Source organism: Tetrao urogallus (assembly GCF_951394365.1).
Source record: "Tetrao urogallus genome assembly, chromosome: 7".
Taxonomy (NCBI): domain Eukaryota; kingdom Metazoa; phylum Chordata; class Aves; order Galliformes; family Phasianidae; genus Tetrao; species Tetrao urogallus.
Genome location: NC_136820.1, coordinates 51,165,908 through 51,192,077, shown reverse-complemented (window position 1 = coordinate 51,192,077; position 26,170 = coordinate 51,165,908). Strand labels below are relative to the sequence as shown.

The following is a 26,170-nucleotide window of genomic DNA, read 5'->3' as shown; positions in this document are numbered from 1 at the left end:
GTGGCCCGTCTGAACCTTGTGTTGTTCAACGAGGCCCCGTGCAACGTGCTGCCCTTGCGTCAGGGCAAACCCAGGCACGAGTAGAAGGCACCGAGAGCCGCCCTGCGGGGAAGGACTCGGGGGTTCTGTGGGAATGGAATGTTGTTTCTGCATTAGATATGAAGAAGGGCAATTGATCTGAAGAAGTAGAACATGCTGTGTTTGTATCCTGTAACTTATCCTTAGAAGTAGTTGGTGTAAAAAGTGGGAGCACGGTACATGTTGGTAGCTTATCTTAGGAACATCGTTGCTGAATTATGTGATTCATTCTTTCTTGCAAAACTGCAATAGTTTTTAAATGTTCCAAACAATGCGAGCATAGTGTTAGGCACTAGAAAGCATATTGTAGGGTTGTTCTGTTAGGATAGGAGACTCCCAGCAAAATAAAACAGATTTAACAAACATCAAAGAAGCCAGGGCCTCTACGCAAGGCCGGACTGTCTCACTCTGTGGGAAGGTTGGGATGCAACAGGCAGGCATCCAGATACTCCCCTCTACCCTCCTTCCGAGCTTATCTCTATGCAAAGAAGGACAAGCAGATGTCCAGAAACAATGACCAAGTGTGGAGTAAGTGTTAGAAGTTAATTAAATAATTAGAGGTTTATGCTTAGCCAGCAAAGATTTATGTTTATCCAGTATCTGTATGTTTAGTGAAGTGTCAAGAAGACTGTGAACCTGAAGTACTCATCCAACGAGGAACTAGGGGAGGAAGAGATAAGCATCGAGTAAGAGGGCACAAAAGATGTAACACTTTTCTGGGCGCTCTCCTGCTTACAGGAGGCCCGGCATTGCAATTGCAAATAAAATCTGCTTTATCAGAGATACCATCCTGATAAATTATTTGGATATTTCCAACAGTTCTGATGGTACAAAGCTGCACATGATCCAGCAGTGTGCACTCACAGCCCAGAATGCCAACAGTGTCCTGGGCTGCATCAACAGAGGGGTGGCAGTGGGCAGGGAGGGGATTGTCCTCCTCTGCTCTGCCCTAAGGGACCCCATCTGCAGTACTGCCTGCAGAGCTGGGGCCCCCAGTGCAGAGAGATATGAAGCTCTGGGAGCAGGTCCAGAGGGCCGTGAAGATGCTCAGAGGCTGCAGCATATCTCCTGCAGAGAAAGTCTGAGGGATCCAGGAGTGTTCGGCCCGGAGAAGAGAAGACTCAAGGCAGTATAGCAGCATTCTCTTGTCCTCCCCCAGACCTCAAACCCAGCGTTCTCTATCAGGCAGATCACGAGGAAGAGCCATGGGATTGTTATAAATGTAGGTAAGCACGTATTGTGCAGAATGCTGCAGCCTTCCCCTTCCAAATCTTTCCAAAGCATCACTGCAGTAGAAGAGATAAAAAATCCTTTTACAAGTGTGTCAATGGTAAGAGAAGAACCAAGGAAAATTTCCATCCTTTACTTGATGCAGCTGGGAATGTAACCACTGAGTATAAGGAAAAGGCTGAGGTCCTCAACACCTTCTTTACTGGTGAGGCCGCACCTCGAGTGCTGTGTTCAGTTTTGGGCTCCTCACTACAAGAAAGACATTGAGGTCCTGGAGCGTGTGCAGAGAAGGGCAACGAAACTGGTGAGGGGTCTGGAGCACAAATATGAGGAGCGGCTGAGGGAGCTGGGATTGTGCAGTGTGGAGAAGAGGAGCTCAGGGCAGACCTCACTGCACTGTACAACTTCCTGAAGGGAGGCTGTGGTGCAAAAGGGTCTGGCCTCTTCTCCCAGGCAAATAGTAGGACCTGAGGAAACGGCCAGAAGTTGTACCAGAGGAGGTTTAGGTTGGACATGAGGAGAAACTTTTTCTCTCGGAGGGTGGTCAGGCACTGCAATGGCTGCCCAGGGAGGTGGTGGAGTCGCCGTCCCTGGTGGTGTTCAAGAGGCGCCTGGATGAGGAGCTGCGTGATGTGGTTTAGTGCTTGTGGTACTGATAGGAATGGGAGGGGGGTTGGACTGGATGATCTTGCAGGTCGTTTCCAACCTTGCGATTCTGTGATTCTGTGACCTTGAGCACTGTGCTCAGTTTTGGGCTCCTCACTGCAGGAAAGACATCGAGCCCTGGAGCGTGTGCAGAGAAGGGCAGCGAAATGGTGAGGGGTCTGGAGCACAAGTCTTATGAGGAGCAGCTGAGGGAGCTGGGATTGTTCAGTGTGGAGAAGAGGAGCTCAGGGGAGACCTCACTGCACTCTGCAGCTTCCTGAAGGGAGGCTGTGATGAGGAGGGGTTTGGCCTCTTCTCCCAGGCAATTGACTGGCGGTTGACTTGATGATCTTGCAGGTCATTTCCAACCTTGTGATTCTATGGTTCTATGATTCTATGGTTCAGTGATTCTAGGACTGCAGTACGTGCCGTGGGAGATTTGCAGCCTCTGCGGCAGCCCTGCACTGATCACTGGTGCCTGGGGTCACAGGGACAGGGATGAGGTGGTGCAGAGGGACTGAAGGACACAGGAGGTGGAGTCCCCAGACACCACTCTGGGCAACCATCACCTTCCATCATCCAACCCCAGCGTTTGAGGTGGCAGAGGGGGAGCTGCCCCATGTCTTGCTCAGAGGGGAGCGGCCTCTTTGCACTCCTCCAGCCCCTCACTACTGCCCTCCCCAAGTGACTGACCGCAGTGGGAGGCCCCACAGAGAGCTGGCCAACAGCAGGGTCAAGGTCCAGGCAGAGGGAGCTCAGCAGCACCGGGCAGCCGAGCTGTGCCCCACGCAGCGCTATGAAGCTGGGGTTGCTCTGCGCCCTTGCCATGGCCCTTCTGGCCCTGGCCATGGCCGACCTCAAAGACTCCAAGAAGGGGAAAACGCTCACATGGAACAGAGAGGTTGGTGGTGGGTGAAGGGAAGGGTTCAAAGACAGCAAATAACGGTCAGGAAGGGAGGGAGGCTGTAGGGAGATGCCATGAGGAAGGGGACGGCCCCAAATGCGGCACAGCGCTGCAGGAAGCAAGCCCCCCTCACCGCACCCCAAGGGACGCCATCTGCTGTCACCAGCACCCTGCACTGGGCAGGTGAGGGCCCTGGAAAGCTGCTGTCTCCATCCCGGTGCCCTGTGCTGCTCTGGGCAGGAGGGGCCCCGAGGATGGGCTAGGGGCAACAACATGTGGCCAAGCCCTTCACCCTGAGGGGCTGCGCTGTGGGGAGCCTAGAGCGTCCCAGGGCCCTTTGCTCCCCAAAGCACTGTGACCACTTGCACAACCAGCAAACATTTCATCAGGGCTTGGCAAGGGGCTGAGAAGGGGGAGGAGGGCTGCTCTCTGGGGTCCAGAAAGTTGTCATCCCCTCCTCGTCCTCCCCATCCTCCTCTTCTCTCTCCACCACCCCACTCGCTGCCATGCAGCTCAGTTCTGCTGCAGTCCCACCATGGGAGAACAGCACCACACAGGTGCCAGTGCTCCTACCGCACTCCATGGTTGTCCCACTGCTCCGAGGGCCCCGCAGTGCCCCCACTCGGGTCCCCATGGGGAGCTGACTCCTTCTCTCTGCAGGCAGGGACGCGTGGTGGGGGCCGGCGCCGACCACACCAGCTGTGCTCGGGGTGCTTCTCTGTGCTGAGCGAGGTGAGAAAGGGGCCGGGGACAAAGGAGGGGGGGGGACCCACACACCCTAACACGGGGGCAGTGGGGGGCTCTGTCCATCCCCAGAGGCTCAGCTCTTGAGTGCCCCTTGAGAACCCCCCCAAGAGGAACACCGGGGGCACCCAAGACATGCTCCTCCCACATCACTCTGGACACCCCCTCTGCAGGAGTCCATCGCAATGTCCCGCAGCACTGGGGACGTGGATGAAGCTCAGGCAGGCAGGCAGGTAGGTGCAGGGACCCGCCATGCCACCGGCTTGGCTGGCAGACACAGCACCCCCTCTCCATCACCCCACAGCTTTGACATTGCACTTCTTCCCGTGCTGTGCCCAGCAGCGCACCAGGAGGGGAGTTGAGAAACCTGCACAGCAACGCCGCAGACACTTCCCAGAGCCTGGGCAGGTAACAGTGCAGCAGGAACAGCATGTCACCTTGGTGACACCCGAGCCCCTGAAAGGGGACCCCTACAGGGACCCTGTGCCACGTCCCCACAGGTGTCATGCTGTGTCTTGCAGGACAGGAAAAGAGGAGCAGCGGTGGCCAAGCACAGGCCTGCGCCATGATGGAGCTGAGGGTCCCAGCACCCCCTGACTGCACCACAACCCTGAGGAGAGTCAGGGGGTCCTGCTGTGCCTCCTGCATGGTGGGGCTGCCCCACCACCCCAGAGTGCTCCTGGGGGGCAGCACCCCCACCCACCACATGAAGCTGCCAAATAAAACCACCAAACCAGCCTGAGGGCGCGTGTCTGTGGAGTGGGGCTGATGGAGGGAGCCGTGTGCAGGCACAGAGCCCCCACCTGCCCTCCTGCTCAGCCACTCAGCTCCTACTTTGTCCCCATCTCTATGGGTAATGGCTATAGAGGGCACCACATTCCCCTCCATCCATGCCAACAGAACCGGGCACCTTCATCTGTGCCTCCCCCTCAGCCTCCCCCCAGCCTGCCCTCTTGCAGTGCCCCGAAGACATGGAGGACCTGGGTGCCCTGTCCACCCCCATGAAATGAGGTTTATTTGTTCAGTGGGGAGAATGAGGAACAGGAGAGGACAAGGAGAGGTAGGACACCTGTCCAATTAGCCACACCTGCCCAATTAGCATTAATGAAGGCAAGCAGCGAACCCACTCAGCCACAGTCATTGTTGGGCTATGAAATGCTGTCTCAGAGCTCTGCAGCAGATGGAGATGTTGGCTGGGAGGCCAGATGGTGGGGACATGGCTCTGGAACTGCCCAGCCCTGGGGCAGGAATGGTGCACAGCCCCAAACGTGTTGCAGAAGACAGGGATGAGTGAGGGGCACTGGAGCGTGATGCTCTGAACACCCTACATCAGGATATGGATGCGTCCTGCAGCAGTCCAACAGCCTGGGGGGGGACACACGGGAAATGTCACCAGCGTCACTCAGCAGCGAGGCGTTGGCAGCGATGAGCCAGGCAATGCCTGCAGGTGCTGTGGTGAGTTCAGTGCCAGCACCGGGAGGAGGACATGGGCTGTCCGAGCCAAGAAGCTGCCTGGCACTGAGGGGCGGAGGTGGGAAGCGGTGGGCTCTGAGCACTCTCACGCACGGGTTTCCTTCTGCTCCAAAGGGAACTGAGCTCCCCCTGTGCTCCCCAGCCTGCACAGGGTTTGATCCCGTCCAGAGCCATGGATGAAACCGAATCAGCTTTACCAGCCCCACTTTATTGCAGCATGGATCCATGCGCACTGTGGGGCAGGGGGGTCCTGTACTGGAAGCAGGGGACAGGGGGTACAGGAGGGGTTGAGCTCACCATGGTGGGGACCCTGCTGAGGAACAGCCAGCAGCCAGGGCTGGGTTAGGGAGCGGTGCACCACCCCTATCATAAAGCCCCGAAATCCCGTGGGGCGGCAGATCTGTTGGCTGCTCCGGACCCACAGCGAGGCAGCGCCAGGCCCAGCACCGCCGGCAGCACCATCTGCAGGATGCTGACAGCATCGGAGCCGTCGGGCAGCGCACGGCTGCCGCGCCAGGCCCGGCTCTCCAGCGCCCAGCACCGTCCCTCCAGGCGCCGGATGGCATCACGGAGGCGCCGGCGGCTTCGGATGAGCGCAGCCACATCCCGTGCCCTGCCCCGTGCCCCCTGCTCCAGCCGTGCCAAGCGGCCGCGCACCCCCAGCACCTCCCGCTGTGCCGTGCCCACGTCCCGGCGCAGTCGGTTCAGCTTCTCTGCCACAGCAGTGCGCAGCTGTGCCAACTCCGCCCGCAGCTCCAAGGTTCCCCCACAGCCACGGTGCTTCCTTGGGGATGCAGGGACCCCCACGGGACAAGTCCTGGGATGAGTGCTGGAGCCCAGAGCGGACGTGGCCCTGGGTGCCCCTGTGGCCGTGCTGCAGGAGCTGCAGGGTGAGCGCTTGGTGCCACCCAAGGAGGGTCTCTTGGTCGCTGTTCCCACGGCAGGGACATGGGCACGCGGCCGCATGCTGCCATCAGTGCAGCTGTCCCCCAGCACACAGTTCTCTGCAGGGCTCACCGTGGTCCCTGGAGAGCACAAGAGACCCATTAGTGGGGTGTCCCCAAAACACCCCCACCCATATGGTAGGATGGCACGCGGTGCCGTGCTCACCTGCACTGGGGCAATGTCGGGGCGATGCCTCAGCACCACTCAGTGCCAACGCAGCACCCACAGGGTCCCAGCATGGCGCCTGCACTGCCACAGACCTCAGACACCGGAGCAGACTGCGCAGCGGGGCCTCGTCCAGCACTGCAGAGAGCAGAGGGGACAGATGTCCATCAGGGCCACCCCCACCCAAACACCGCGTTTGCCATAGGATGGCTCCATCCCAGCACCATGGCGCCTATCCCTGCCCCCCACCCGTCAGGCACTTCCTGGCCCCAGTAGGTGAATTTGTGATGCGTCCTGGAGCAGCTCACTCACCAGGGCTCATCTCCAGCCCCCTCTGCTCCTCTGTCCCAGTGTCCCCAGTGGATGTGTTCATGCTCGTCCACTTTGAGATCTCCATTTGGTGGACACATGGTGTCACCAGGGCTTTGCCTGCAGAGACAAACCAAGCACTGAACACTGGGATATCCCCCGAGCGCCCTGCTCCCTCAACACAGGGGTAGAGGTGAGCACTGTGCACCCCAAAAAGGTGCCAACCCCGAGGCCTTGTACCCCATCCCCAAATCCTGAAAACCCTCCCTCTGCCACCGTTGCATCCTCCTAAAACCCGCAGCCCAGGGGTGCCCTGCTGCACCTTAAAACCCCAACCTGACTATGGGGGTGGGATCCTGGGACCCACAGGGCAAACGTCACCTGCAACCACAGATACGCCACAGCACACCGAGTGGCAGATTTGGGGCAGGGCCCCCAGAGAAGTGTGCCATCAGCTACACACCCACCTGCTGCAGAGGGGCTCTGGCCCCCCCTCCTCAAGGCACTTGGCTCCACAGCCCTCCATTTGCCATGGGAAGCCGCCAGTGGGGAACAGCACGATGTCGTTGGGATGGTGGTGGCCCTCAGACACTCGAGCAGCCCTTGCAGGGGGCTGTGCCCAATGCTTCCAGCTGAAGAGAGCACACAGCATCAGCAGAAGGCACATTAGAACGGGGGGCAGCAGAAACCCCTCAGGGACACCCCCACGGACTGGTCCCACAGCGACAATGCAGGACTGTACTTGGGACTTGACCGCACAGGGATGCCAAGGGGAATCTCTCTCAGGAACCAGACCCCCCCCCAGGATTTTCCCCATATCCAAGAGGCCCCAGAGGTTTCACTCCAATCACAGCCCTGGTTGTGACACCAAAACCCAACGCCAGTGGTCATGGGGACCTGCAGTTCACCCTGCGGCCAAGAGCACTGTGCCCAGCCCAGCTTTGCCATGTCATGCTTCAACATGCCATGCTGTGCTGTGCCATGTTCTGCCATGGTGACACCACGCTGTGCCACGCCATGCTGTACTCTACCCCGCCATGCCATGCCATGTGCATGGATCCTTGCCATGCCTCACCTCCATGTGAGCACAGCCCCCCCAGCTCTGCCCGGTGCCCCTCACTGCTGCTTGGGGTCCTGGGTGGGCGGGGGTCCCCCCTCGGCAGCTCCTCCAGGCACCTCTCCAGGCTCCACAGTGGGGAGCTCTCAGCCAGCGCTTCTGGTTTAACTGCAAAAACAAACGCTGTCCCCACACCCTGCTGATGGCCCCCCCAGTTCCCATCAGCCCCATGCCATCTGCCTCCACTCCCCCAGCACTCCCATCTTCATCTCTTTGCCTCCTCCCTCCCAGTGCACCCATGTGGGATCCCCCTATTTCCACGAACCTCAGTGCCCCCACCCTGCTCCCCAAACACCCCCATAGTGCACCCGCACAGCACTTCCACTGGTACTGTGGTACCGGTACTGACCCCACTGCAGTGCCGTGGGCACTGTGCTGCTGGGGCTGCCATGCCACGACAGTACTGCTCCCTCCGAGACATTGAGATTGGAATTCTCTGGAGGTGCCTGTGCTTCACCTGTGCATAGGGAACATCCCCACCACCCGTCACCCACCACCATGGACCCCTTCATCCCTCTGGCCCCACACTCACCACCTGCACCCAGAAGCTCAGATCGCAGTGCCATATCCCCAGCAGCAGCAGCACGTGGCCCTGCACCATTGGAGCTGCCAAAGAGGAACTGGGGGATGTCCCTCACCAGGCGCACCAGGGCACAGAGGGACGCACTGCTGGGGGGTCCTCGCGGCTCCTGCCCTGCAGCTGCATCTTGTGGTCCATCCGCATCTGCAGTGCCAGAGGGAAGCGCCAGTTCTTCACCTGGAAGTGTGGGTGCTGGATCTTGCACCGTGCCACCTCTTGTCCCCATGGCGGTGGATGGGGACGTGCAGACGAAGCTGGAGCAGCCCCTGTGGTGCCCTACCAAGAGATGCCAGCAGCTGCGCCGTCGCTGCCGTCACCTCGCGGTGCAGCTCCCGCTGCCACTCCTGCAGCAGCGCCCACTCCTCCACTGAGAAGCACACCGTCACCTCCTCCAGCGTCACCGGCACCTGCAGACACAGATGGTGGCAATGCAGGGGAGGAGGACGTGTCCCTCCAGCAGCACCTGCTCTGGGCACGGGATGGTGCTGGAATGGGGCTATGGGGTACAGGGACAGCTTGCTCTTCAAGGGGACAACGGAGAGTTTGGCCTCGTGGGGGCTGCAATTGCACCACTGGGCACCACGTGTGGCCCAGGTCCATTCATGGCTGCAGGGGCAAGAAAGGATGTGCCCCTGGGGTGTGAGCTGTGGATTCACTGGGGTACAGCAGAGCTGGTGGCACACTGTGAGTCGTGGCACAGAAGTCCCTGAAGTGCCTGTGTCATAGAATCATCATAGAACCTGGATTGAAAAGGATCACAATGCTCATCCAACCCCCTGTTGTTCCAACCCCCTGCTGTGTGCCAGGTCGCCAACCAGCAGCCCAGGCTGCCCAGAGCCACATCCAGCCTGGCCTTGAACGCCTGCAGGGATGGGGCATCCACAGCCTCCTTGGGCAACCTGTTCCAGTGCCTCACCACCCTCTGAGTTGTGTCAGCTGTGATGCCGTGTGTCACACACACATGGCATGCAGAAACCCAGTGCCAAGCGCTGTGCCCTCCTAACACCCATTCAGCACTGCTTGGCGGAGGTCTGAGGTCCCGCGCTCCACATCTGCTCCAACCAATTGTCACTGCAGACACAACCAGGAGTCCCACCGCATCCCCGCGCACACAGCTTGTGCACTTCACGCTCCACCAGTGACATGATGCATCCCGACACGATGCTATTTGCAGAGGTGCTGCTGCCCAACCTCATGCTCTGTATGCCACGCGTGATGCTGGCAGTGCTCCATCAGGGACGTGCCAGGAAATTAGCACAAATCGGCCAAAAAGGGTCTGCAGCCATCCCGCGGGGTTGGGAGTACGCAGAGTCCAACGCTCCACCCTGGGGGCTGCGGGGTGCAGGGAGTCCCTGCACGGGGGGCATTGCTGGTTCTGTGCCCCCTGTGCCCGCAGATACAGCTGAGGCAGAGCCCTCCCCGTGTCCCAGAGCCGCGCTGCCCCCTCCTACCTGGCGAGGCACAGCCATGGGTGGCTCCGTTGGCGGCTCCAGAGCACCGGGGGCTGAGGGGTGCCCTGTCCTGCCACTGCCCGCCCCTGGAACAGCTCCACTCAGGACAGCTCTGTTGCCCCTCGTCCCCCCGGATCCCCGCGGTGCCGGTGCGGGGCTCACCTCGGGGCACAGCCGAGCGGGGGAGCCGAGGAGGGCCGGTCTGAGCAACCCGTGAGCAGAAGGGATGGAGCGGAGCTGTCAGGGGCGCCGTCAGCGCGGTGCACAGCGCGCCCCGAGGTGCCGGCGCGCCACGTGAGCCACGCCCCCTCCTTAAACCACGCCCCCAAACGGTATCCAACCACGCCCCCGAGCAGGTAAGCCACGCCCCCTCCGCTCCTGCAGCCTCCAGGTGGCGCCCGATCCCCGCGCTCGGCCCCGCCCAAGCGGGAGGCGCCCCCTCGCGGCCCGGCGGAGCGCGGCGGCCTCAGGGCGCGCGGTGCCGGCGGCGGCGGCCATGTCCTGCCCGGGCCTCGCTGAGGTGAGGGTCGGGGCCGGGCCTCGCGGGGTTCCGAGGGTCCGCCTGACGGGGCCGGCCCGGCAGCGGCCCCCTACAGCCCGACGGCGGTCGGGGACAGCGGGGTTCCCTTCTAGGGGAGTGCATGCCGTGGCGCCGGGGGTCCCGGGGTGCTGGGGCTGTGGGTGAGGGGCGTGGAGCCTCTGGGCCCGGCGGCGGTTGGAGCGGAGCGGCCCGGCTGGGCAGCGGCGCCTCCGGGGGTCGGGCGCGGTGTGGGCTGCGCGGGGCTCCCCCCAGAGCGCCCCGCGGCGCCGGGCTCCGGCCCGGCCTCCCGTCCCGTCTGTTCTCCTCGCAGGCTTCGTCGTGGAGCACGCGCACCCGCAGGGCTCGGGCCGCGCAGGCCGCGGGGCAGGGCGAGGCTCAGGCCCGGCAGCTGCGGGAGCTTTGGAGCCGCACCGAGAAGGCCGAGCGGCGGCTGTTGGCCTTCGAGAACCTGGTGGGAGAGCTGGGCAGCAACCTGGCGGCTCTGGGCAACCTGCTGCAGGGCTACGGGCACCTCCAGCAGCGCCTGGACAACGTGGAGAACCTGCTGAAGAACAGGAACTTCTGGATCCTGCGGCTGCCCCCCAGCACCAGGGGCGAGGTGCCCAAGGTGAAGGCGCTGGGCTGCGCTCACGGTCCTGCCGGTGCCGTGAGCCCTAAGCGCCTCGGTGGCGAGGAAGGGCCGGTCCCCATCCCCGCGGCTGGGGTGGTGAGCCCCGGAGCTGCGCTGCTGCTGGCATCAGTGCGCAGAGATGTGGCAGAGAGCGCGGCGCAGACCCGTCGTACCTACAGCGTGGGCTGCGGTTTCGTGCTATAGTCCTGCAGCTCTGTCCCTGGTGCCGCTCCCGCCTTGAGTTGTCTGAGGATCTGCAGCCCACAGCTGGCTGTGCACGCGGGCCCTGGAAGCACAAACGCCACAAATTGTGGAAATGCTGGAGCGCTGTGCTCTCAGCGATGCGCTGGGGCAGATGAGCACCTGTGAAACCGGGACTTGCACCCCCTGCGTGGCCAGGCGTGCTTTGCCCTCAGCTCCTGCGACCGAAGCCAGGCGTTCCCTTCATGTGTGCTACTTCCAGTTATCTGTAATTGCAGCAACCGAGTCACCAAGCGTAACGTAATGTTAATTTGTGGTTCCAGGTACCCGTCACGTTTGATGACATTGCCGTGTACTTCAACGAGCAGGAGTGGGAGAGACTGGACAGCTGGCAGAAGGATCTGTACAAAGCTGTGATGAGGGGTAACTACGAGACCCTGATTTCCCTGGGTAAGGCACGGGCTCTGCTTCTCCCAGTGAGCTTCTCTTGTGTTCAACTCGGGCTGTTTCTCTCTTGTTCAGTGGGGCTGACTGCCCATGGCTTGCAGAACCTGGGCAGCCAATCATTTTCCATCCTTCCTGCTTGTTACCAGTAAACAAAACCTATAAGTGATATACACTAGTAATAGTTAATAGTAGTGATAATAATGCAAACAGCATCTATTATTAAAAAAAATATATCCATATGTGATGCTGTTCTTAATGACTGTATGAGAGGATTCAGGATGGTCAGGGAACCATCATGATCTTCCAGCGCAGTTCAGGAATTATCTAGGTGAAGTCTGATAATTGCATCTTGAACGACGTTTTGTTTTCTGTCTTTTTAGCACTGATGTAAAGCGACAGGGACATTTGCACGTGCCTTGGTAAAGAACCAACCTAATCATGTTCAGTCCTTCTAAGGACATTTGACATGTTCTTGGATGGTTTGGGCTAGAAGATGTTTCTTATCAGAAACTGTTTCTTGGGCAGCGTGGTGGTCCATGCAGTTACTGACAATGAGACTTCACTTTTCTCAGTAGAGACTTCATTTTTCTAGCAGTACTCTGTAGAAACAGCAAACCTGTTCTTAAAATGATCCATCTGACACAGCTGTCTCTATGGAGCAGGAATCTTTCTGTCTCAGAACTGAACTAATCCGATAGCGATGGATCAGCCATCTTCAAATCACTGCTAATGCTGAGACTGGAGGAAAATGTTAAATTCAGAGCCTCTCCTTTGAGGTTTTAGGTCACCGTCCACTATTTTGATCTTTGCTGTACTTGAGCAACAGCTGTGCTGATGTGTGAATCCCACCACGGAACCACTGTTCTCCCTTGTGTCAATGCAGGTGGGAGGTCTGCGTCTGTCCAGGCTGCCTGCCAGCCTCTGGGGCCGGGCAATTTGCTACAGTAACAGCCAGTTCCTAACAAAACCTGTTGTCCTCTGCTTCTCTGAGCAGACTATGCCGTGTCCAAGCCTGACATCCTGTCTCGAATTGAGAGGGGTGAAGAGCTCTGTGTCAAAGACTGTTGGAAGCCCCCGCAGACGCTCGACCAAGGCGCTCCAGAACCCCCCCAGACCGTCCAGGATGGGCAGGAGCTCAGGCAGACACACGGCCCAGGCAGTGAGGAACCTCTGCAGGCACACATCCAAGGCAGGGAGGAGCCCATGCAGGGCTGCAGCAGAGACAGTGCGGAGCAACTGAAGACACGCCTCAGAGATGGTCAGGAGCCCACACAAACGTGCATCAGTGGCCACAGTACCCTGCAGAAGTGCATCGGAGGTCGCCAGGAGCCCCTGCAGGCACCAGAAGAGATGGACCAGATGGAGGAGGCTTTGGGAAGAGATGTCCGTGTGGAAGCTGACAGGGGTAAGTTTCACATGTGCCAGAGGGACGTGGCAGGTCCTGTCTCAGCCCTGTCAGATCTCCCATTGATGTCTGATAGGAACGACCTGCTCTGAGGTTCTTTTGGTTGTATTGTCTAGTTAACTCTGTGACAGATTGTTGGACAGCTACCCAAGAGAAATGTTTATGCTTGGCCAGATGAATCCTGTGGAGACAAAGGGCTCGAGTAGAGCCTGCAGCAGCAGGGCAAACCTCGTGGTCTCTTCCAGCCCTTTTCCTGTGCAGTTCTGCAGTCCTTCACCTGATTGCATGCATCAGCCCTAATGCTTTTGAAGACAGTACTGCTTGCTTTGCTGAGAGAGGAGACCTCGTTGGAAGTAGGAGCCTGCAGTGGAGGGAGGAGGCTGGAGCAGCCTTGCTAGCTCTAGGGGCTGCAAAAGGAGTCAGGAGAGCCATGGGGTACGGCAAGAAAGAGTTGGAAAAATCAATTGCCAGATTTTGAAGGCCAGGCAAGAAAGGTGGAAGATGCTGGAAAGCTGCAGTCAGAGCCAGAGGTGGAGGTGTGTTTGAGAGCTATTTCTTGTTGGAAGTACAAGCTGGGGGCTACAGAAGCTTCAGGAAAGGCAGAGTGAATGCTGACAGGCAAAGGGCAGGCTCTGTCCTTGGAGGAACGTTACTCCAAAACTATAGGAGCCCCGTCATGACTGCAGGTTGGTTTACGAAGCTCCTTAGGAGATAGAAAGTGATGTTCCATGGGCATGGTTTTTCCCTCTCCATTCAGATTTCAAGTCACGTTCTGTTACTCAGATTTTCTCTGTACTTGAGCTGCAGTTGTGCCTTATGGGCAGATCCTACCATAACACCATGAAATCAGCACCACTTTGCCTGTTAGAGCATGGGTAGCATTTGTGTCTGTCCTTCCTGCCTGCCATCTCTGGGGTTAAGGAGGAACGGTCGTTCTGAAGTTTCTGACCTTTCAGCAGAGTGTTGTTGCGGCCAGTTCCTAACAAAACTTGCTGTCATCTGCTTCTCTGTCCCTAAGCAGAGTCTGCTGTGTCCAATCCTGACATCCCATCCCAGACTGATAAGAATGAAGAGCTCTGTGTCCAAGATGCCCAGGAGCCCCCAGCGCCATTTATCCAAGACAGTCAGGAACCCCCACAAACACTGAAAGAGATGGACCAGAAGAAAGAGACAGTGGGAAAAGAAAAAGTCCATTTGAAAGGTTGCACAAGTAAGTTCCCAGGGTTGCCAGCAGGAAGAGCTTCACCAGCTGTTCCTGTCCCTGCTGTCAGATCTCCCAGCAGTGTCTGAAGGAGGGTATGGCTGGCCTCTGTGCTTAGAGGAGCACTAGCAGGGGAAGGCAGAAGTCCTGGGGTGTGCTATTAATGTGCTACTAGGGAAAATGGAAGATGTTTAATGTTCTGAAGGCAAGTCATGGAAGAAATGCCATCTGTAGGGTCAGTGGAGAGAGTTGAGGAGGGAGTAGGCTGCTGTGCAAAAGGGACGGCTTGTGGCACTTTGGTGGCTCTTCCAGATCTCTCTCTGCTTTTGATCCTGCTGTGTGGCTTCATTCCAATTCCTGCTGATGCCTTGCACATTTTTGATGTCATAGAATCATTAAGGTTGGAAAAGATCACTGAATTCTAATCCAGCCATGATCCCACCCTCACCATGCCCTCTGACCACGTCCCTCAGTGCCACATCTCTGTGGTTGTGGAGCACCTCCAAGGATGCTGACCCCCACCCTCTGGGCAGCCCGTGCCAGTGCCTCACCATGCATGTCACACATCTCCAGGTAGCATCACACCAAAGCAAAGAGACAGAAAACTGGGATGTTTAAAATTGCTTTTATCTCCTTTACAAACAGAATTTCCCAGGGTGGTGATGCGTGTTTTGTCCATGAGTGCACAGAAAAAGGAGGCAAGCAGGGAAGATCATCCCGACTCAGAGGTGGAGGACGACCCAGCAGAGTTTGGCTCTGGTGAGTATCCCCATACGTGGGGGATGCAGTGCACAGCAGGCAGGGAGCAGCTCCAACAGGCTTGGAATGAGGGCTGAGGGGAATGTTTCTTTTGCTGCTGTCACGGGCGTAGATTGATCTAGTGAACTCCGTGACAGATTTTTGGACAGCTACCCAGTGAGGAAGGGCTCTGGTGCAGGGCACAGTGTTCAGCTCTATTATCTCCACAGAAGCAATGAGTTGGAGATGGTTCTGTCAGAAACTAGGGGAAATGGGCTCATTTGCCTGTAACATTTGGCATTTACTGACAGATGCAAGTTTGACAGGAGCAAAGAGCCTGGAGGTTCTGCAGAACGCAGCCCTCCCATCACTTTTTGTCGTGCTACGCCTCGTGGCCGTTGTTGGTATTGTGGCTTTAGGGGCGGCTCTCTTTGCACAACCTGCCCTGGTGGCACCGCAGCGCAGCACAGCTGAGTTCTGGGAGCAGCACATCTGCCCCTGGCACCCACTGGTCTGCTTCATGCATGTGGGCAGCAACTCTGCAGCAGCACCTGCGCCTTTCCACACTGCATTCTCAGATTTGTTGGCAGCTCAATTAAGAAGTGTGCTCAGTGCTTTGAGACCTTACCAAAGCGTCAGATTGCTGTGAGGGCGAGCGACTCACGGCTCCGTTGTCTCTTTCCAGAGGAAATCTTTCTGTCAGAAAATGAAAAGGCCTCTGAAGCGGCTTCTCTTCCTGTAAGCGTCAAGGTGAAAGAGGAAAGGCCCGTGGCCTCACAAGAGGCATCTGCACCTTCTCCTGGCCCCGAGGTCCAGAAGTGCCCAGGAGAGCAAGCCAAACCCAAGAGCAAGAAGAAGCCGAGCAGGTACGCGAGCAGCAGCCTGCTGATGGGCGACTGCCGGCGCGGCTACGTGCGCGAGTGGTCGCACCCCTGCACCGAGTGCGGAAGGCGCTTCCGCCTGAAGATCAACCTCATCATCCACCAGCGGAGCCACGCCAAGGAGGGGCCCTATGAGTGCACGATATGCGAGATCAGCTTCACCGACAAAAAAAGCTTGGTCCTTCACCAGGGCATCCACACACAAGAGAGGGCCTTTGCGGCCAAGGTGTGGGGGAACACTCACCCGGAATTGAGGATGGGGCCGAGGAAGAAGCTCTGCAGGTCTCTTCACGGCAGTGCCCAAAGCCTGGCTTACGGGACACGTGCAGGGGGGTCCTGGCTGGGCCAGGCCAAGGAGGAGCCATCCAGACCCTATTTCTCACAACAGCAAATGCCTAGCGCTCATACAAGGAACATGGTTAAATGCAACCTTTGCAACAAGAGCCTCTCGTGCCCCTCTTCCCTCCAGCGTCACCTGAAGACCCACGCCAAGGACAGGCCGTACTGCTGCGCCACCTGCAAGAAATGCTTCACCCGCCAAACTCACCTGGTGCGTCACGAGCAAATACACGAACGCCAGAAAGCCCTGGAGAACCAGCAGCCCAAAGCAGAGCAGCCCACAGCAACGGCCGGCTGGCCCCAGCCCTAAGGAGCCCCGGATGCCCGGCCAGAGCGCTGCTCACACGCTGAACCAGGCACTTGAGAAGTGCAGCCAGAGCTGTTCAGTGAAGGCACTCCTGGTGCTTGCTGCAGAACACATACTCCCAGATAATCCTAGACTTGTGATATCCCAACTTGGAAGGCACCCTCCAGCGGCACCGGTTCCCATTCAAGAACTGCCGCATCCACTGCTGTGGTGGGAGCGCAGTCCGGCCTGTTGTGAAACTAGGAAGTAGGGTGGCAGTTTGGGAGGCAACAAACGACAACAGGAGAGATTCCAAATTGCTTGTTTCCCTAGGGAGAAACTGAGCATCAGGACGGATTTTTACACACACTGGGATGGTGTGCCATCTATCAGATGGACTTCCCGTGGTTGCAGAATGAATCAAAGCCTGGATGCCGTTATGTAGAACAAATTACGGAAGCCTCTGGTGATACAAAATGCTTTACTGTCCCTCAGTTTTGTGTCTGCTGGCTGATGCGTGAAACTGTCCCAAACTGACCTCCCCACATGAGCAGGTATATCTCCTGCAGCCCAGCAAAGGAAGTTGTAAGCAGCTGTTGAGCTCAGCTGTTATTTGATGCTGGAGCCGACCACTTTGTTTTGGAAACAGAATTTAACAGTGAAGTGGAAGGACAGAAGGGTCTCAAACTGGAAAATTAGAGTGAATTCCCAATGAGCTCTTCGTTTTGGTGACTGTTTCTCGGCCACGATTGCCAGGTGGAGAATGGGGCACTTCTGAGATCCCATCATGTCCTGGCCGTGCTTGTCTGATAACCCATCCTGCTGATTAAATCCACTGATCGTGAGATCTGCTGGGGAACACCAGTCCATTGAGCTGGAAGACAGGCAGAACAAGACAACCCGCGACTCTGCAGGGATGCTGTGGGTCGGGTCCCAGCAGCAATCTTCCCTTGAAGAAGGCCAGCCTTCAAGATGGCTAATAGCCTCTTAAAAGCTAAGAATGCTTTTAAGAAAACTCTGCAGGTAGGATTCCTCCTGTGCTGTAGCACAGCCTGCACAGGGACCCTCTTGCCTTGGATGTGTTGGCTGACACAGAATCACAGAAGCATAGGGGTCAGGAGGGGCCTCTGGAGATCCTGCAGTCCAACCCTCCTGCTCACACAAGTTCCCTATGGTAGGTTGCACAGGAAGGTGTCCAGGTGGGTCTTGCTATATCAGCTTCTCTGCACTGGAGTGTTCCCTCTGCTCGTCCCTGCTGTGCCTAGAAGCCATGCACAACCCCTCTATAATTTACCACGTGGAAGAATAGTTACGCTAGCTACCTCAGCTGTCCCACGGAGAGGCAGCCTGGTAGGTGACAAAGCCAGGCCAGAGGGGTGCTGGTGGCCCCAGGAACCACGTGAGCCACCAGATGCTCTGCTGGGGAACACAAACCACGTGTAGAGAGAAGCCCTGCTGGCATCGCCACGCAGGCCAAGCTGCTAGCACACTTGAGTTCTTTTTCTCCATTTAATTGTTTGATGTGATTACTTGAAATTATGAAGTGTGTGCCCCTCTCTGGGCAGGGTGTGTGGGGAACCAATTACTTTAGATTTTTCATTCCTGGCCACCTGTTAAGGTCTGAAGGGCCACAAGGTGACACTGCCTGGGCCACTTCCTGTCGCACGCATCCATGGTGCACAGGACAGGGCTGGGCTGCACTGCTGTGCCCTGCTTTAAATGCTCCAGGCCATTCTCACGCTGTCCTGCACTTGTCCCCAGCACCGTGGCACTGCGAAGCTCCATGAGACAGGGGTGGCTGCTGCCTTGCAGGCTGTGAGGTGATGATATGGCAGCAAGCTCTGATATTGGGCTGATATTGGTTGTCCCTGCCCAGGTAACTGTCACAGTAAATCCCTGCACTGCAGGGCAAGTCAGCTGCTGCAATGGTGTCATCACACACCTCTGAGTCTGGGGGCTGCAGGGAGCAGATGGGCCTGGAGCATTTGCTTTGTGAGTGGGACCAGTCTTTTGTAGGAAATCTCTCATCCCTTTCTCAGGCTGTGGAATCAGTAAAATGTTTTGTCTGTATGTGCGTGCCTGTTCCTGGTTATCTTTCTGCAGGTGTATGTGTTAGTGCTGCTCACATAGAAGGGAGCAGGGGCTGCACTGTGCAGCTTAAGGGAGATCTGGCCTCTGAGCATCCGGCACGCTCACTGATCTGTGTGTATGGCTGCACCTGCACACACCTCTATGGCTCCCAGAGCTGCACTGCTTCCATCTCACCCAGGAAGTCCCTCATGTGGGTCCCCATTGCCATTGTGGGCCTGAGGATGTGAGGGTATGGCATGGAGCTGCGTCAGGGGAGGGCAGGGGGTAGAGAGAGGCACTGCCCAGGGAGCGGTGGGCACAGCCCTGAGCTGCTGGAGCTCGCAGAGCATTGGGACGCTGCTCTCAAACAGAGCATTTGGGTGGCCCTGTGTGGGGCCAGGGGTTGGACCTCAGTGGTCCTTGTGGGTCCCGTCCAACATGGGACATTCACAGGGCATCTTTGGCCGTCACTGGCCGATGGCAGTGGCCACGGGTGGGGGGCGCTGGGGGGCATTTTCTCGGCCATTGCTGAGGGGGGGGGGGCACAGATAAGGCTACGCCCAACGCATCAGCACCACTGTGCTCAGGCCCGGCCTCAGTTCTGCCACCGTCCACAGGGTGTCACCAGGCTGCCACTGTCATCCTCCTTATCCTACCACGTTCCTAGGACGCCATTGTCCCCTCCTTCATGCCGTGTCCCACGCGGCCGCTGTTACCACACATCACCTGGCCAGGATGGGTGTCCAGTCTCAGCATCCCCTCTGCTGGGAGGCACCGTGGTGGCCGTGGCCATCAGTCCTTGGTGCTGTGCCCACATCCTTCACAGTGGGGCCACCCAGTGCTGCCCTCGCAGGGCTGCGTCCAGGCAGCTCTCAGCCTGCCCCCATAGCAGAGGTACACCGACCTGCTGTACCCAGAGCACGGTTGGCTTCTGGGCTGCAAGTGCAGCGTCTGCTTGTGTTGGGATGCATGACGGCAAGGGCACCTGGGACACGGTGTGACAGGACCGAAATCGCAAAAGCTGGGCTGAGGAGAGGAGGAGGAGGGGCTGCCCATGGGCGATGGAGCCTTGGCAGGCCATGGGGCAGAGCAGAGGGCAGATAAGGGCTTTGTTGTGCTAATGCTGCCCAAGAGCCGCAGTTTGCAGCTGAATGGGGCTGTGAATAGGAGCTCTGCATCTCTGTAGGATCGCCAGGCTCAGAGCTGGGCGAGACCCCAGGCGGGCAGCAGCACCCATGTAGTCACTCCAGACAGCACAGGGTTTCGGCGGGGACGTGGGGTGACAGGCATGCAAGGACAGTACCGCGGTGCTCCCGCTGTGGCTCCGGCCCCATCGACACCCAAGCTCAACAGGAGATGGCGTCAGTCCAATCCTTTATCCAAACCTCTCCCCGTTTGTGCGGTGACTCCGGTCGTCCCAGCAACAACAGCCTCTCCCTGGGCACCCGCACTCCCCAACCAACCTCAACGCTGTTACGAACTGAAGTAACCCTGATTTCAAGTGCTCCGCTCCCCGTCCCACAGTGCCCAACACACCGAGCTGCTCTTTGGCTCAGCCTTTTTCCACCGGGCAGCAGCACAGCCCAGCTCAGCCCTACCACCAGACCGGCTCCGGTGGGTCCAGGGCCACTCGGTCTCCTCGTGCTCACGCAGTGGATCAGCCGGCTCCATCCTCATCCCCGTGGGGCTGTGATGCCGGCTGCCCGCCGCATCCCTCCACCGCAGGCTGCCGCACCTCTCCGCCTGCAGAAACGCCGCCCCTTCCATCCCATCTGCAGCCCTCGTGCTACGGATTATCCTGGGTCAGCGGCTTGCAGCGGTCCGTCCCCGGCCCGCGGTTTGGCAAGCTGGCAGCGGGAGCGTTGGCCACGGCGTGGACCTTCTGGTGGTGGTTCAAGGACTGCCGGTGGCGGAAGCTCTTGCTGCAGCCGCTGCACTGGAAGGGCCGCTGCTGGGTGTGCCGGCGCTGGTGCTCCTCCAGCAACGTCTGCATGGGGAAGCTCTCCGTGCACTCGATGCAGCGGTAGAGCCGCTCCCCGGCTGCGCTGGCACGCGGCCGTCCCGCCCAGCCGCCCCGCAGCTGCACCCCGTGGATGCGTTGGTGTTTCTGCAGGTGGTGCTTCTGGATGAAGCCCTTGCCGCAGGCGGGGCAGCAGTAGGGCCGCTCCCCGGTGTGGATGCGGTAGTGTTTGTTGAGGTTGGATTTCTCGTTGAAGCTCTTCCCGCAGGCGGGGCACTGGAAGGGCCGCTCTCCCGTGTGCAGGCGCTGGTGCCGCAGCAGAGCGGCGTGGTGGGCCAGGCTCTTCCCGCAGGCCGTGCAGATGAAGGAGCCGTTGCTCTTCCTCGCGTGGCTCTGCTGCCGCGCCAGGAGGCTGCGTTTCAGCCGGACGTTCTTCCAGCCCGGCGGCGGCACACAGGGCTCATCCCCCGCGCCAGGCGGGCCGTGTTCCTCCGTGCCAGCCTGCGTCGAGGCGGCCTCTGTGGCGGCGTCCTCCCCCAGCAGCATCCCCTGGGGCAGAGCGAATGGCTGCTCGGTCTCCGCGCCGTGCCCGTGTTCTGATGGGAAATGCAAGGCCGGGGCTGGGCGAGCTTCCACTGGGATGACCGCAGGCTTGAAGTCAGGCTGAGCAGCCCCGTGTTTGCAGAGCTCCCCTAAGCCCTCTGCTGCTGCCTTCTGCTCGTCCATGACGGCGTGGCTCTCCCAAGGCACCGGCGGCTCCTGGCCCAGGGGAACCTCCTCTTCCAGCCTCACAGAGGACACCTGTGGCAGAGCCAGCATTTCCAGTCCTTCCTCCTGCGGCTGCTGCTCTTCTGTCTTGATCACGATCTTCTCACCTGCTGAGAAACAGTAATTCATTCCCAGCAAAATAAAGCTCTCCCATGCTTGTATCCCCAGCAGTGGAGCAGAAGCTGGCCTTCCCCTGCAGCACGCAGGTGAGACATGAGCAGACAACCAGCAAATGTGCTGCTACAGATGGAGCAAGAGGGATCCACCATGAGCAAAGGGGGAGAAGGGCACAAGGCAGAAGGGCGCCGTGTCTGCTGGGGGCTGCCTGGGGACATTCAGCGAACCAATGATGTAATATTCATAAAGAACCCAAAGCAGGAAAACATGAAAGCAACAGTGCAGCTGCAGAGTCCTCTGTCCTGCAGGGAACTCTGTTAGGAACGGCAGAGATTAGTTGGGTGAATCTAGAGGAAATGACCAAAGCAAAACCTTCCAGGAGCAGGACTGAGAGGCCACAGAGCCACTCTCACACTAAGCCTTGCCCACGCTTTTTCCTCTCTTGCCAAGTGTGCTGCTCTGGGCTTAGAGTTTTGGTGTGGTCTCTTCCAGATTTCCTTCCCCCTGTGGCACTGATTTTCCTTCTCCGTTTTCTATTTCCATTCACTCAACCTGCACACAACCCTTCCCCACCACCCCTGGCATTCACTGCAGTGCCATCAATGCCACCACTGCTGTGACTCACCGCCACCACCGTGCCCCAACACAGCTCCCTCCTCCAGCAGCCCGTGGGTCCTGGAAGCTGAATCCTCCCCATCCTCAGTTGGCAACAGCAGAGCAGATTTGGAACTGGCGTCCCCGGGCCCTGGGGGAAGAAGCAGGTGTGCAAAGAGCTGATCCTGGGCACCAACATGAGCCAACAGTGTGCCCAGGTGGCCAAGAGGGCCAACAGCATCCTGGCCTGCATTAGAAACAGTGTGGCCAGCAGAAGCAGGGAGGTGATCATCCCCCTGTACTCAGCACTGGTGAGGCCGCACCTCGAGTGCTGTGTTCAGTTTTGGGCTCCTCACTACAGGAAAGACGTTGAGGCCCTGAAACGTGTCCAGAGAAGGGCAACGAAACTGGTGAGGGGTCTGGAGCACAAACCTTATGAGGAGCGGCTGAGGGAGCTGGGATTGTTCAGTGTGAGAAGAGGAGCTCGGGGCAGACCTCACTGCACTGTACAACTTCCTGAAGGGAGGCTGTGGTGAAGAGGGATTTGGCCTCTTCTCCCAGGCAAAGAGCAGCACACGGGGCAATGGCCGCAAGTTGTATCAGAGGAGGTTTAGATTAGACATAAGGAAGAAATTTTTCTCTCAGAGAGTGGTCAGGCACTGCAATGGCTGCACAGGGAGGTGGTGGAGTCGCCGTCCCTGGCAGTGTTCAAGAGGTGTCTGGACGACGTGCTGCGTGATGTGGTTTAGCGCTGGTGGTGGCAATGGTGATGAGGAGACAGTTGGGCTGGATGATCTTATAGGTCGTTTCCAACCTTGTGATTCTATGATTCTATGATTCAACACCAGCACCCCTCAGGGAAGAGCTGCTCCTGCACGGCTGGGGCCTGGGTGCAGCTTCTGCAGGACAGGTAGAGCAAGGAGGCTGATGTCAGCCATGCCGGGTGACTGATTTTAGTTACCTCAGCAAGAACTGAACTTCGGACTTTATCACCATTTTAAAATTTCAGCCCAAAATAACCAGTGCTAAAATTTAGGACCGCTCCCAGCAAATTCCTCCAGGGTGGTGCATGTGTGCAGGGGAACACCTGTACTGGAAGGCAGGATTGCAGAGCGCTGTGCCAGCGAGGCACGACGTTCCCCCAGTGCTGAGAACCACCAAAGGCTGAGGATGTGACGCACAGCTGTCACCTGTGACCAAATCCTAACGGTGCCAAGGCCTCACCATTCACTGCTTGTTCTCCAAATATCCAGATAACACAGTAACCTATGCAAAGCAAAGTTCAGCATGGGATATGACAGTCTGACACAAGCGCAGGGAATGAATCTCACCGAGAGAGACCACAGCCTCGTAGCTCCCCTTCACTTCCATCCTGTACAGCTCCTGCTGCCGGCTGTCCACACCGCCCCACTCCTGCTCTGCCAAACAGGCAGCATCATCCTCACCTGACGCAGGGACCTGGAATGGCAGGAGGCACCTCCTGAGCACTGTCTTGCCTCGTCTCTCCCCACACAGCCCTCCTGTATGTCTGTGTGACAGCACAGAGCTCTTGGGGAAAGGCCCCATGCCCTGGCCTGAGGCCTCTCCCCTAACAGCCAGGAGATTTGCAGCTCCTTCTCCAGATCCACGCCATCAACCTGGGGCAGTCCCCATCACACCAGAGCACGACATGTATGGGAAGGCATCCTACCCTGCAAGGCAACTAGCAGGGCTCAGCAGGGCTACATCTGTACTTCGTTCCCTTTTTTTCACTGGAGATGGGGAGGAGCTGGTAAAGGGCTCAAGGCAAAGCTTGGAAGGATCCACATCCCTGCTGCCCCGCCCTGCACAACACCCACAAGAGCATTCCATCCGCGCCGTTACCTTGAGCGCATCCTCACTGCCTTACGCACATTCGTTGGATGAAGTTCGTCCCAGATTTCCTGAGGCTGGACCCCATTCCCCAGGGCTCACCCTTGCTACCTTACACTTGGCCCTTGGCCCGTTACTCCAAGCTTGTTCTCCACTCCCTACGACTCATGCCCTGTGCCCCAGGGCTCATCCCCATTACCAAGAGCTTATCCCCGTTACCTTGGGCTCACTGCCTGTTCCCTGGCGCTCGTCCCACGTTACCCTGGGCTCATCCGCTGTGCCCTGGGATTCACCCCTTACTACCTGAGGCTCACTCCCTGTGCCCCGGGGCTCATCCCCCGCGTTCGTCCCTCACACCACAGACGCACCCCCATGACCTGCGGCTCACCCCCGTGCCCTAAGGCACATCTCCCATCACTTCGGGCTCAACCCCGTTCCCTGGAGCTCATCCCCCGCGCTCTAGGACCCACCCCTCACCCTGTCGCCTCCCCCCGTCACCTGAGGCTCATCCCCGCCGGTTCCCAGCCCGTTCCGCGGCGCCCAGCCGGCTCTGTTCCGCAGCTGCCTCTCGACGTGCTCCAGCCGCCTCGCGCTGTCCCTCAGCAGGGCGCTCAGCGCGGCCCAGCGGCGCTCCAGCTGCCCGCCGACCTCCAGCACGGCCTTCTCCAGCTCCGACATTTTCTTCTCGGCCGTCTCCGCGCGGCCCTCCAGGCTCAGCAGCCGCACGGCCTGCGCCTCCACCTTCCGCTCCACCGCCTGCACCGCCGCCACCACCGTCCACAACGAGATCTCGTGCACCGCCGGTGGCCGCTTCGCCCCTTCGGAGGGGACGGCGACGGGGCCGGGGGGCTGCGGGGGGAGCGGCTGCCAGGCGTCGGGCCCCCACTCGGGCTCCTGCGGGCGGGGAGAGGAGGAGGTCAGGGACGCGGCGGGGCCCTCCCCGCGGTGGCGGGGCCCGACCCGGGCCCGTCCTCCCCGCCGCGGCGGGTCCCGCTCCCGGCTCCCCGCGGCGTCAGGCACCGCGGTGGAAGGGAGGCCCGCCGCCCGCCGCGCCCGTACCTGAGCGGGGCCCCACCGGGCCATGGCCACCCCACGCCGCCGCCGCCGCCGCCTCGCGATGGCGCCCTCTCGCGGCCCGCCGAGGCGCCGCCGCCCCTCCGCTCCCTCAGCGCCGCCCGGCCCTCCGCACTGCCCCGGATCCAGACGTCACTCAGCCGTACGCCTGCCACGACCCCGCTCGCTCCTCCCAGTCCCCAAAGACCCCGAATCGTTCACAGAAGCGCGCAGTTCCCGCTTCTCCCCGTACAACCCCAGATCCCGACCCCCCCCCATTCCCAGCTCCCCCACTTCCAGCCGCTCCCTCAATCACGGACCCCCCCTCTCCCCCCCCACCTCTCAGTCCCCAAAAGCCCCACCAACGTTCACAGAACCGCTCCGTTCCCAGGACTGGTTTAATTAACCCATTAACCAGCCTGCCCCACAGCACGGCCCCCATCATACAGGCACAGGGAACCCCTCCCCACGTCATTTTCCAACACGCGTTATTTTCCGACGCAACCCACTCTCGTTCCCTCGCTGCCCACCAGCAGTGCCCACCCCACATGCAGCGCTTCCTCCAGTTCCATCATTTTACCCCTGAATTCTTCCCGTCAAGGCTCTAAAATGCCCCCGGCTTGGCAGCCAGGCAGGGGTGGACCTCAGGGCAGCAGCAAGGACCCGCAGGAGCTCCATGAAGGGCACAGACATGGGATGCTGCAGCGGGACACGGATGTGGGACACGGATGTGCTGGAGGGTGCCCGTACAAAGGCGACAAAGCTGGAGGTTTCCCAGCAGCAGCACAGCAGAGCTACATGCAGCTGTGGGGAGGAACCCAATTCCCACAGCCAGAGCCCCAAAGCAGCTCCTCACAGCCGCTCCTCCCACCTTCAGGAAGAGGAGCACGCAGCCATGGGCGCCGGGCAGGGTAGGATGATCCAGCCACAATGCCCAGAGCCCACGGTCGAGGATGGAGAGAGAAGGGCCAGCAGCTTCAGAAGTGCCCCCTCGCCCTCCTCTCCCCCTCCCCTACACAGGCTCAGAGCACAGAGGCAGTTTGCCAACGCACTCATGCGGGCTCTCCCTTCTCATGTCGGCCTTCTGCTGCCCTCACGAGCAGTGGAGCTGCTTGTAGGCTTTCTGGCACTCGTTGCACCAGTAGCGCTTCCTGCCCGCGTCGCTCTGGCTGTGGTGGACGAATTCAGAGGCCCAGACAAAGCTCCTATTGCAGCAGAGACACAAGGTGAAGTGATGCCGGTCAGCGTGCGTCCTCTGGTGCAGCACCAGAAAGTTCTGGCTGGAGAAGTTCTCCATGCATTCGGTACACGTATATGTAATTTTCTGAGGAGACAGTGGGAACCGGCTGGGGTTGGACTTCTCCCACTGCTCCCTGGTGCTGCTGCCCTGGGTGTGGGGCTGGGCGGCCCTGCAGGGCACCAGGCTGGAGCCCCCCTCGGTGTCGGAGGGTGGGCAGAACCCCGTGG

At 59.1% G+C, this 26,170-nt stretch overlaps 2 protein-coding genes across 2 annotated transcripts; one reads left to right on the top strand and one right to left on the bottom strand.

Annotated features, from left to right (window-relative positions):
• Positions 1-10,137: 10,137 nt before the first annotated feature.
• Positions 10,138-16,811, top strand: LOC306948532 (uncharacterized protein; the record flags this gene model as incomplete). Its single annotated transcript, XM_079538171.1, has 9 exons — positions 10,138-10,161; positions 10,493-10,789; positions 11,317-11,443; positions 12,435-12,845; positions 13,867-14,055; positions 14,692-14,805; positions 15,470-16,297; positions 16,468-16,557; positions 16,786-16,811. 9 exons carry the CDS (start codon positions 10,138-10,140, stop codon positions 16,809-16,811), a joined length of 2,106 nt encoding a protein of 701 aa, XP_079394297.1.
• Positions 16,812-20,146: 3,335 nt separating this feature from the next.
• LOC306948619 (zinc finger protein 212-like) lies at positions 20,147-24,733 on the bottom strand (the record flags this gene model as incomplete). The annotated part of the gene is made up of 5 exons (XM_079538272.1): positions 20,147-21,195; positions 21,831-21,950; positions 23,131-23,257; positions 24,149-24,544; positions 24,710-24,733. The coding sequence occupies 5 exons, from the start codon at positions 24,731-24,733 to the stop codon at positions 20,147-20,149; spliced, it is 1,716 nt and encodes a 571-aa protein (XP_079394398.1).
• Positions 24,734-26,170: the final 1,437 nt, after the last annotated feature.